Genomic DNA, 12,659 nt, shown 5'->3' on the forward strand with positions numbered 1-12,659 from the left:
ATTTATGTTTATACTAAAACTTTATTTATGTTTATTAAAACTTTATTTATGTTTATTAAAACTTTATTTATGTTTATTAAAACTTTATTTATGTTTATTAAAACTTTATTTATGTTTATTAAAACTTTATTTATGTTTATATTAAAACTTTATTTATGTTTATATTAAAACTTTATGTTTATATTAAAACTTTAATTATGTTTATACTAAAACTTTATGTTTATACTAAAACTTTATGTTTATACTAAAACTTTATGTTTATTAAAACTTTATTTATGTTTATACTAAAACTTTATTTATGTTTATACTAAAACTTTATTTATGTTTATACTAAAACTTTATTTATGTTTATACTAAAACTTTATTTCTGTTTATACTAAAACTTTATTTATGTTTATTAAAACTTTATGTTTATACTAAAACTTTATTTATGTTTATACTAAAACTTTAATTATGTTTATACTAAAACTTTATTTATGTTTATACTAAAACTTTAATTATGTTTATACTAAAACTTTATTTATGTTTATACTAAAACTTTATTTATGTTTATACTAAAACTTTATTTATGTTTATACTAAAACTTTATGTTTATACTAAAACTTTATTTATGTTTATACTAAAACTTTGTTTATTAAAACTTTATTTATGTTTATATTAAAACTTTATTTATGCTTATATTAAAACTTTATGTTTATATTAAAACTTTAATTATGTTTATACTAAAACTTTATGTTTATACTAAAACTTTATGTTTATTAAAACTTTATTTATGTTTATACTAAAACTTTATTTATGTTTATACTAAAACTTTATTTATGTTTATACTAAAACTTTATTTATGTTTATACTAAAACTTTATGTTTATACTAAAACTTTATTTATGTTTATACTAAAACTTTATTTATGTTTATACTAAAACTTTATTTCTGTTTATACTAAAACTTTATTTATGTTTATCAAACTTTATTTATGTTTATACTAAAACTTTATTTATGTTTATACTAAAACTTTATTTATGTTTATACTAAAACTTTATTTATGTTTATACTAAAACTTTAATTATGTTTATACTAAAACTTTATTTATGTTTATACTAAAACTTTATTTATGTTTATACTAAAACTTTATTTATGTTTATACTAAAACTTTATTTATGTTTATACTAAAACTTTATTTATGTTTATACTAAAACTTTGTTTATTAAAACTTTATTTATGTTTATTAAAACTTTATTTATGTTTATTAAAACTTTATTTATGTTTATTAAAACCTTATTTATGTTTATACTAAAACTTTATTTATGTTTATACTAAAACTTTATTTATGTTTATACTAAAACTTTATTTATGTTTATACTAAAACTTTATTTATGTTTATACTAAAACTTTATTTATGTTTATATTAAAACTTTATTTATGTTTATACTAAAACTTTAATTATGTTTATATTAAAACTTTATTTATGTTTATATTAAAACTTTAATTATGTTTATACTAAAACTTTAATTATGTTTATACTAAAACTTTAATTATGTTTATACTAAAACTTTATTTATGTTTATACTAAAACTTTATTTATGTTTATTAAAACTTTATGTATGTTTATACTAAAACTTTATTTATGTTTATACTAAAACTTTATTTATGTTTATATTAAAACTTTAATTATGTTTATACTAAAATTTTATTTATGTTTATACTAAAACTTTATTTATGTTTATATTAAAACTTTATTTATGTTTATATTAAAACTTTAATTATGTTTATATTAAAACTTTAATTATGTTTATATTAAAACTTTAATTATGTTTATATTAAAACTTTAATTATGTTTATATTAAAACTTTATTTATGTTTATATTAAAACTTTATTTATGTTTATATTAAAGCTTTATTTATGTTTATATTAAAACTTTAATTATGTTTATATTAAAACTTTAATTATGTTTATATTAAAACTTTATTTATGTTTATTAAAACTTTATTTATGTTTATATTAAAACTTTATTTATATTTATACTAAAACTTTAATTATGTTTATATTAAAACTTTATTTATGTTTATACTAAAACGTTAATTATGTTTATATTAAAACGTTAATTATGTTTATATTAAAACTTTAATTATGTTTATACTAAAACTTTATTTATGTTTATATTAAAACATTATTTATGTTTATATTAAAACTTTATTTATGTTTATATTAAAACTTTATTTATGTTTATACTAAAACTTTATTTATGTTTATATTAAAACTTTATTTATGTTTATATTAAAACTTTAATTATGTTTATACTAAAACTTTAATTATGTTTATACTAAAACTTTATTTATGTTTATTAAAACTTTAATTATGTTTATATTAAAACTTTAATTATGTTTATATTAAAACTTTAATTATGTTTATATTAAAACTTTAATTATGTTTATATTAAAACTTTATTTATGTTTATATTAAAACTTTATTTATGTTTATATTAAAGCTTTATTTATGTTTATATTAAAACTTTAATTATGTTTATATTAAAACTTTAATTATGTTTATATTAAAACTTTAATTATGTTTATATTAAAACTTTATTCATGTTTATTAAAACTTTATTTATGTTTATATTAAAACTTTATTTGTTTATATTAAAACTTTAATTATGTTTATACTAAAACTTTAATTATGTTTATATTAAAACTTTATTTATGTTTATACTAAAACTTTATTTATGTTTATATTAAAACGTTAATTATGTTTATATTATAACTTTAATTATGTTTATATTAAAACTTTAATTATGTTTATATTAAAACTTTAATTATGTTTACATTAAAACTTTATGTTTATACTAAAACTTTATTTATGTTTATTAAAACTTTATTCATGTTTATATTAAAACTTTATTTATGTTTATATTAAAACTTTAATTATGTTTATACTAAAACTTTAATTATGTTTATATTAAAACTTTATTTATGTTTATATTAAAACTTTATTTATGTTTATATTAAAACTTTATTTATGTTTATACTAAAACTTTATTTATGTTTATATTAAAACTTTATTTATGTTTATATTAAAACTTTAATTATGCTTATACTAAAACTTTAATTATGTTTATACTAAAACTTTATTTATGTTTATACTAAAACTTTATTTATGTTTATATTAAAACTTTATTTATGTTTATATTAAAACTTTAATTATGTTTATACTAAAACTTTATTTATGTTTATACTAAAACTTTATTTATGTTTATATTAAAACTTTAATTATGTTTATATTAAAACTTTATTTATGTTTATATTAAAACTTTAATTATGTTTATATTAAAACTTTAAGTATGTTTATACTAAAACTTTAATTATGTTTATATTAAAACGTTAATTATGTTTATATTAAAACTTTATTTATGTTTATACTAAAACTTTAATTATGTTTATATTAAAACTTTATTTATGTTTATACTAAAACTTTATTTATGTTTATACTAAAACTTTATGTTTATACTAAAACTTTATTTATGTTTATATTAAAACTTTAAAATTATTATTTTTTTTTTTTTTTACTCACCTTCACTCCCCAAACAGGGAATATATCAAACAAGGCATATATCAAACAGGGAATATCGCCACTTGAACGTAAGGGACTACTAATTGGGACCATGCCTAGGAAAGATTAACAAAATGTTGGTTTAAGTTACATTTAAACTTCTCAATATCAGTAGTCAGGGAAGCAGGTAGCAGGAAGGGAATTTCAAAGTCTAGCTGTTCGAGGGAAGAAATTATTAGAGTAAAAAGCTTTTTGGCGTTTAGAGACCTCAGCAGTGAAGGGGTGTGATTTTGTTGCTAAGCGGGTTTGTCAGTAATATGTACGCTGAGGAGGCACAAGGGCAACGAGTTCATGAGAGCACATTCTATTAAAATACTTATAAAACAGGCACAGGAATGCGACATTGCAGTGATGAGACAGAGGTTGGAGCTTAGTTGACAAAGTGGGATCTATTAGATTGAAGACTTTTGGACCCTATCCAAGAGGGAGAGATTAGTGGACCCAGATATGACGGCAATACTCCATGCCTGAGTGAATGGTGACTATGTAGACGTACAAGATACTCTCAGGTGTGAGTAGTTTTCTAACACAATAGAGGAAACCCACCTTTCTGGCAGCAGCCTTTGCAATGTCCTATTGCACTGATTTTTATAAGATTTGAAAGCGAGGACTTATGTATGAGCACTTCAGTATTAGAATATTAGAATGCTTGTGCCAGGATGGGTACAAGCAACAAACATATATGTAATATTAATTTTATTATGGCTATATAAAAATCAAATTTATTTTTAAACAAGATGAATTAGGATAATTGTTCTTGTATCTTTAAGTGTTGACTTATTTTCTGTTCTGAGTAAGCCGCACTTGTCCTTTAACCCTCAGAGAATGTCACAGACTATTTGACCAAGATAGGCATCAAGACATTTCCTCACCCTCCCTATAATCCAGATCCTGCCGCCTGTGACATTTGATTATTCCCTAAACTCAAGAAAAACCTTATCAGCTGTCGTAATGAGACAAGTGAGGAGATGAAAGAGGCTGTGACGAGGGTCATTGACATGCTCACATGCGAGGCTTTCCAGAAGTTGTTGGAACGGTACAAGAAGTGCATTGCAGCCGGAGGAGATTACTTTGAAAGGGACTAGACTTTCATGCATGTACTATCAATAAAACGTGCCTGTACAACTTGTTGAAGGCATCTTGTTTGTATGTCTGTCCAAACTGAGTTGATCTTGTTTGTTTAGTCTTTTAGGGTGTTTACTACAAGGATATTCAGGTTCTTTGATTACTGTGCATTGTGAGAGTATTAATAGTAATTACTGCCTTCTATAGTTGTTGTTGTCTCACCACATTTTTTGGCCAATTAATCCTCTGGCCTGCTTTGATTAGGATTGAAACCGCTATCTTCAGACAATGCTCACCTGGAACCGTAAAGGCTGAACACCTCTATGCATCATGATTCTTGAAGCAACACCTGAAAAAGGCCAGAGGATCAGTTACCCGATGAAACAACACCTATGAAGATGATGATGATAGTCTGCAAATAAATAAAATATAAATTACTCAAAAGGATTCCAATAAAAAAGTAATTTATAAAAATCATAATTGCTTTAACATTTCTGAAGATAACAAAGGAAATTTAAAAAATATATCAAGGAAGCGTTTTCAGTTCGACTTCAATGAGAACGTTTGCTGATAAATTTCATTGAATTAAACATAATCATAATCTGTGAAAAATAATTTTGCAGATCGTTCAATGTTGTTTCCTCTCTTTTTCTTTTTCTCTTCGTTAACCTCTTCACAGCATCAAGTTCAGAAAATTGTTTCCATGATGGTCATCTTACTTGTACATGTAGCGGCTATTATCTTAGTCGGATTGAGTCAGTTTACTCCTGAGCACAAACTACATCTAACCATTGCAGTCCAGTTTCGTTGATCCAGGGTTAGGTTGTAGAAAATGACTAACCACTCTCAATTCCAACACCAGAGATCAACTACTTGTGAGCCCAATAGTAGCACCAGCTTATCTTTAATTGTTGTTGCCCAGGTCTTCAGCTGTCCACCGATGACATTCGTGCCAGCCAGGCACTCCAGAATAACCCAAAAAGCAGCAAAGTCCCATCCCTTATGTTTACAAAAATTCTAACAGATTGACAAACACGCTTTTTGTTGCTTTTAATTTTGATTTTTTTTTTCTTCAGGAATCTTGGAATGGACCAAAGTCTGTTTGAGTTATTAGAAAAGCAAGGAGCCACAGTTGAACTTCATTTGCAATACAGAATGAATCGGTAAATGGTTCCATCAAATTTATCTTTGTTTTTCTGATTTTTTTTACACAATTCGTCAAAGAAAATCATAGATTATCAAGAATGGCCAGAAATTGAATCAAATAAAAACTTTTTATGATTTCAATTTTTATAATTTTTTTTTTTTTTTTTTTTTATCCCCTAACAAAATGAGGGTGGACCTGTAAATTCACCTTTGTCTGTTTGTCCGTTCGTCTGTTTGTCTGTTCGCACTTTTCTCAATAACTAGGCCTTGTAATTTTTTGAAATTTTGCACAAACATTAAACATGATATGAGTAAAAAAGTAACAGAATGAATTTTCCGGGGAAAACTCTGGTTGCCCCCCCCCCCAACTTAGGGGTGCCTTTTGGGTTAAAATGGTTAAAATTGAAACTTTTGTGCTTATTAAAAAAAATTGATTCCTTAGATTTTTATAAAACTTTCTGAAAAGTTGTAACTAACTGATTTCTATATAATTTTGTTTGTCTATACTTCGCAATAACTCTTGGGTGTGCCCCAGGGGCTCTTTTAGTGCTAATAAAAACACTCCATTTTTGGGACTATTTTACCATATTTGTCCAAAATTTTCTATGTATGTCTATTTAGCAGTTTTGCTTGGTGCTGGACTCAAATTTACATATGTTAAAGCCCAAAACTGCACCATTTGTTCATTTTCACCAGGATTTGATATCCCCTGGGGACTTTTGGGGTTAAATGGGGGGGTGGGAGGCAAATGCTGAACTTAATATTTTTTCCTGTGTACTCGCAGGGTACCGTGCATGCTTCACTTGTTTTTTTTTTTTGTATGTAACGGATTTAAAAAATTAAATTTAAAATGGTATATTGCTGTTGTGTAGGTTTAATCTAATTAATAAACGCAGATCATGTAAAAACTTGGTCATTGTTTGATAGTATTATTTTTTATCTTTTAATCCTTTTTTTAGTAAGACTTAAATATCTGCAAGCGTGTTTGTTAGTTTACAATGATTGCTTGTTTCTTTTCCAGTGAGATAATGGCATTGTCGAATGAGCTGATGTACAATGGATGCCTCAGATGTGGAACCTCAGAAATCTCAAACCAGTCAATTAAACCAATAAATATTCACTTGGTCAGTTTTCAATTTTCTGTTTTATTTTTATAAAAACTTTGCATTTTAAATATAAATTCAGTTTTTTTTTGTTTTCTTTTTTTTTTTTTTGTGTGTGTGTGTGTGTGTATCAAAGTAGATCAATTTTGGGGTTCTTGCCCAGAATTCCCCTTGTATTTCAAAAAAGAAAAATCTATATGATGTATGTAGTTGTGATGAAACGAAAATATCATATTCCAAAGATCATGTGAATTAAGTAGTTTTATTTCTAAATAAGAAACTCATTTTTTTGATTAGCAGAAGAGCATCTGTCTTGTCCACCGTTTTAAAAATCAAACAAGGGAGATAACTCAAATCAAACATGCAATATTTATGTTGTAATGCTTACGAATTCCCATTAATCATTTACAACATACAGATTTATCTTTACTGTTGTTTCTATGTAGGAGGAATTCTGCACACGAATCCCATTTTTTGCTTAAAATTTCAAAATGAATCAATCTTGGTTATTAGTCAGTCAATTATCTTTTATCCTTTTTATTTTTAAAATCTTTGAATCTCTTTCAACCCAGTCTAACAAAAACTTATAATTGATTAGGGTTATCTTAAAGATAATTTTAAATGTTGTTTAGTTGCTTTGTTTTATCGTATAGCTACTCTCTCTTTTTTTTTTTTTTTTTTTTTTTTTTTTTTTTTACACAGTGGTCACCACTTATCAAGGCCCGGAAGCCACTCATGGATAAGGGTCATTGCAAGTACATTACGTTAGTGTGGAGATTTGATGAAGTGTTTACTTAAGGGGGCGGTTCATTAGGAATTTGTTAACATTGGACTTGAAGACATCCAAGTTGTAGTCAGGTGGGAAGCAGGCAGACGGAACAGTTTTTCTTACAGATTATTTAATGCCAAATCATGTAATTTTGATAAAAATATTTTATACTTGAAGTTCTGGCGCATCTATATTATAATAAAAAAAACATTGAATTTCAAGTGAAACAAATGGTACCTATCTAATTATCAGGTCTCAAATAGTAACATATCCAAAAATTATGATAAAGTAGAAAAAAATTATTAAAAAGAAATTTGTAAAATCAAGCAAAATCACACTTACTAAAAAAGAGATAAGTCGACAGGGGAGATAATTAAGTTCTGTTGCTATTGTCATGTAATAAATGTAATTCAAAATGTCGGACAAATTTTATTCTTTTCTTTAATTATTTTTCTACCTTATTTACCGTAATTTTTTGAAATTGTTACTGTTTCTGACATTACAATTGCATAGGTGTCATTTGTTTTACTTGCAATTCAATATTTTTTTGTTATTATAATATAGAAGCTCTGAAGTTCTTAATATCTTCAAATATTTGATATATTGGATTTTGTCATAGGCTTTCTCTCTTTCATATATATTTATTTTTCAACTTGTTACTAAGTAAGAATCTCTGCCAACACGAATAATAGTATTAACAATAGCATTTGTAGCAATACAAACAACCTGAAATATTAGAAATAAAATCAACATTGTTGAAAAGAAAAAAATCAATAAAAATAATTTTATTTTAATTCTTAAAAAAAAATATTCTCTTTGAACCTAAGAATTAATAAGTACGACAACCCCGTAGTTGTCGGTGTGCCTTAACATATTCTGTATTTTTGTTTAAGTTTGTGTTTTTATTTCTCTTCTCATCTTTACAGATGAAGATGTTTCCGTCGTGGATGCTTGATGTCATTAGTGAAGACCTGGAAAAATCTGTCGTTTTTTTAAACACTCTGAAGGTATGATTGCTTTTATTTGATTTTTATCTTTTGATGTGCTAGCAGATGAACCGTTTGATGGTATGAAAATTTGTCCCTTTCTTTTACTGACTGCCAATCTTCACCTATATGCCATGAAAGTCATAATTTTGTATCTTTTTTTTTCTTCAGATTCCTGCTCCAGAATCTTACAACTCACGGGGAGAAGTGATGAACGAGATCGAGGCACATCTTGTCACTATGATCGTACAGACTTTGTTTTTGGTAAGTGGTCCAGACAGGTTTTATTTTTTTTTTGTTCTTAAGGGTCACCAATTATCAAAGCCAGAAGGCCACTTAAGGATAAGGGTTTGTTAAGTTTTGAGACATTGTGCTGAACACAGATGGCGGCGTAGTTCAGATCAGTAATCAAGATGGCGACCAAGGATCAAATGCGGTCCGTCACGTAGTTAATCTCTTAAGTTCTGAAATATTATGTTGAACAAAGATGGCGGCGTAGTTCAGATCAGTAACCAAGATGGCAGCGAAGGATTAAATGCGGTCCGTGACGTAGCAAATGGCGAACTGATTGAATCCAAAATTCAACGATTTTTATAATAATTTTGCGACGTTTTGATTGGTTGTTTAACACAGCCATTGGTTATAAAAATGATTGGCGAATCCATTCGTCTCATATCCCCGATCACAAGTCAAAAACATTTTACACACCCCCTTTTTTGATATAATGGAAAAATCCTTTCGGATTCAATTTTAGTTTCACTGGAGAAAAGGAAAGAAAAATAAATAAATAAAAAATAAATGAACAAAGAAAAATAAGCCAATAAAATAATAGTTTTTTGTTTTTTTTTCTTCTGGTTTTATGGGAATTTCTCTTTATTCTCATCGGTCAAAAAGAATTAATATATTGGTATAATGTGTGCAGAAAGAAGCCATTTTTTTTTTTTTTTTTTTTTTTGCTACATATAAAAATAAACACTTTTTAAATATATATAAACATACAAATAGAATACTTTTCAAATACATATAAACATATGCACAAAAATTCACAAATATACATTTTTGTTTTAACAAATGTTTGCCAAAAAAAAAAAAAGAACTATTTGACAAATAGGAAGTTTACAAAAGGGTTTTAACAAGTGGCTTTTTTTTTTTTTTTTTTTTTTTTTTTGTAACAAACTGGAAACATTATGTTAGGTATTAATTAGTTAATTTGGTTAGTAAGGTAGAAATGGTCGCAGTTTAACGTCGTGCCCGGGACAATTTACAATTTTATTTATTTATTTATTTTATTTTTTTTGTGTGATTTTAACTGTTCATGCTTCTCCTTTTGTGTTTCTGAAAGATTTATTCATAATTAGATTCCAAAAAATTCAGTTATAAAATGTCTTAATTTTATTCTTTTTATAGGTTTAGTGAAAATGTTGGCTATATTATTTTCAGATGTCACATAAGTAAGAGTAATAGATTTTTTTCTTCATCCCTTATAAAATGATATCTGATATCAATATGCTTCGACCTTTGATGAATTATAGAATTATTTGCTAATAAGATACTGCTCTGATTATCATAATGAATTACTATAGGTTTTTTACTTAGATTTGGTTTTAAAATAGATTTTAGAAGGGTGTTCAGAAAAATTGCCTCCTGCGCGGAATGAGTAAGAGCTACATATTCTGCTTAACATGTAGAAAGTGCAACAATTTGTTGCTTTTTAGTTTTCCAAGAGATCATAGGTCCAGTCTTTGACAGTCTAAAACAATACCCCGCTATACTCTTTCTATCCTCAGTTAGCCCAATCTGAATCCGAGAAGCCTTCTAAATTTAAAGGATATGTGGATTTTTTAAATCTTAAAGATTGTTCCTTGGTTCCTTTTAGGTAACAAAGGATTTGTTTTGCATGATTAAGGTCTTTAATTGTTGGTTTCGATAAGTTTTGAGATAGCTTTGTTACAGTGTAACATATGTCAGGCCTTGTTGCGGTCATCAAGTAGATGAGGCTTCCTACCATTTCCCTGTATATTCGGTTATCTATGAATTTTGTTTCGGTCCCTATATTTTTATTTATGTTCATTTTGACGGGAGTTGAACGCAGTTTACAATCTTGCATTCCGAACTTGAGCAGAATTTTTTCAATGTATCGTGATTGGTTCATAGTTATAGTTTCATTTTCACAGGTAAATTTTATACCGAGGAATCATGACAGTCGTCCAAGATCGGCCATTTTAAATTTTTTATTTAATTCATTTTTAACATTTCTTAAAGTGTTGTCACAGTTTGAGGCGAGTAATATATCGTCAACCCAAAAAACCAAAATCAACAATTTATCACCTACATTTTTGGTATACATGCACGCGTCTATGGGACATTGTTTGAATTCCTGTTCTATTAAATAATTATGGAGTGTTAAATTCCAATTGTGTGCACTTTGTTTTAGTCCATATAACGATTTATTTAATTTCCACACCCAATTTTTATTTTTCATTTTAAATCCCTCTGGAGGGTAAATGTAGATTTCACAGTTAATCGGAGCATTTAAATAAGCATTTTTTACATCCGTTTGATGTATTTTTAAATCGTATTGCGTGGCAAGTTGTAATAAAATTCTAATTGTCGTTAAATTTGTCGTTGGTGAAAATGTTGCAGAATATTCCACTCCAGGAATTTGTGAGAAACCTTTCGCTACAAATCTTGCTTTAAAAGTTTCACTGCCAGAAGCTGTGATTTTTTTTTGAAAAAACCCAGCGTGAAGAAATTATATTTTTATCTGTTGGTTTTGCCACTATTTCGTATGTGTTATTTTCAGATAAAGCTTTCAATTTGGATACCATAGCTTGTTCCCATTCTTGGTGGTTTTGTGAATTAATTGCCTCATAACTTTCCGGTGCGCTGTTCAACGAATAACAGTAATCCACGGCGTAATCTTGTATCTTTTCAATTTGTAAGAAGTCTGGCCTTTTTCGCTTCCTTATTGGGTATCGGCGTGTCTGGTTACTGTTTTCGTCAGAAGTACTGTAATTGTCATCGTTATTAATATTTTCATTGTGATCGATTAAGATGCTAGGCAATATTTCACGTTTTTTATTCACTGGATCGCCATTTTTAAAATTTAATGTATCATTGAATTTTACACATCTAACCCTTTTTATGGCATTTTTAGCTGCAAAGTAGATTAAATATGCTGGACTATTTTTATCGTAACCTACGAAAGTACCTTTTTCGCTTTTAGTATTTAGTTTACTAGTGTTTTCTATAAATGCAAAACAATCAGAACCAAATAGATGCATTCTATTCATTTTAGGTTTTACACCGCAAAACGTTTCATACGGCGTTTTTCCTAGCCTTTTATTGAACGATCTATTTCTGATATATGCTGCTGCCATTAAAGCGTATGTCCATAAACTATGCGCTAATTTCGATTCGATAAGTAGGCATCTTGTCATCTCAAAAAGGGTTTGCCATGCCCTTTCAGCTGTGCCATTTTGGAAGGGGGAGTACAGCGCCGATTTCTCGTGTTTAATATGGTGGTTAATTAATAGAAGTTCAAAGTCTTTACTAGTAAATTCAGTCCCATTGTCTGAGCGAATACATTTTACTGAACCGTACGGGGGCAACATCAGCTAAATATTTCTTAGTGGCGAGGATAGTGTCGGATTTGTTTTTTTTAGAAAATAAACCATAATTAAACCGGAAAAATCATCAATAAAGTTCAAAACATACCTTAGATTATTTCTCCCCATCGGGCTGATCGGACCTGCTAAGTCACAATGCATAAGTGAGAGAATTTTCGTAGCTTTTTTGTCTGGTGTTCGGCTTATATATTTTGTCATTTTCCCCTGTGCACACACATCACAATTTTGGAGATCGTCTGAAGGTATTATTTTCATGCCTTCGACTACATTTGATAATTTTTTAATATCAGCTGTATTGCAGTGCCCTAGAATTTTATGCCAGGTTTCCAAGTCGTGACAGGCAGTTTTTGAGGGAACC

The 12,659-nt window shown here is 27.0% G+C and overlaps 1 protein-coding gene across 1 annotated transcript in view; it reads left to right on the forward strand.

The window, feature by feature from the left end:
• Window positions 1–12,659, forward strand: part of LOC145279699 (DNA replication ATP-dependent helicase/nuclease DNA2-like) — a 190,058-nt gene that overhangs the window by 157,557 nt on the left and 19,842 nt on the right. The window contains exons 27-30 of the mRNA XM_080130983.1: window positions 5,745–5,831; window positions 6,836–6,938; window positions 8,613–8,693; window positions 8,844–8,936. Coding sequence (XP_079987109.1) covers window positions 5,745–5,831; window positions 6,836–6,938; window positions 8,613–8,693; window positions 8,844–8,936 — 364 coding nt within the window. The remainder of the gene's footprint in view (window positions 1–5,744; window positions 5,832–6,835; window positions 6,939–8,612; window positions 8,694–8,843; window positions 8,937–12,659) is intronic.

The sequence above is a fragment of the Euprymna scolopes genome, chromosome 1 (genome assembly GCF_053919585.1).
Source record: "Euprymna scolopes isolate OS-2025 chromosome 1, ASM5391958v1, whole genome shotgun sequence".
NCBI lineage: Eukaryota > Metazoa > Mollusca > Cephalopoda > Sepiida > Sepiolidae > Euprymna > Euprymna scolopes.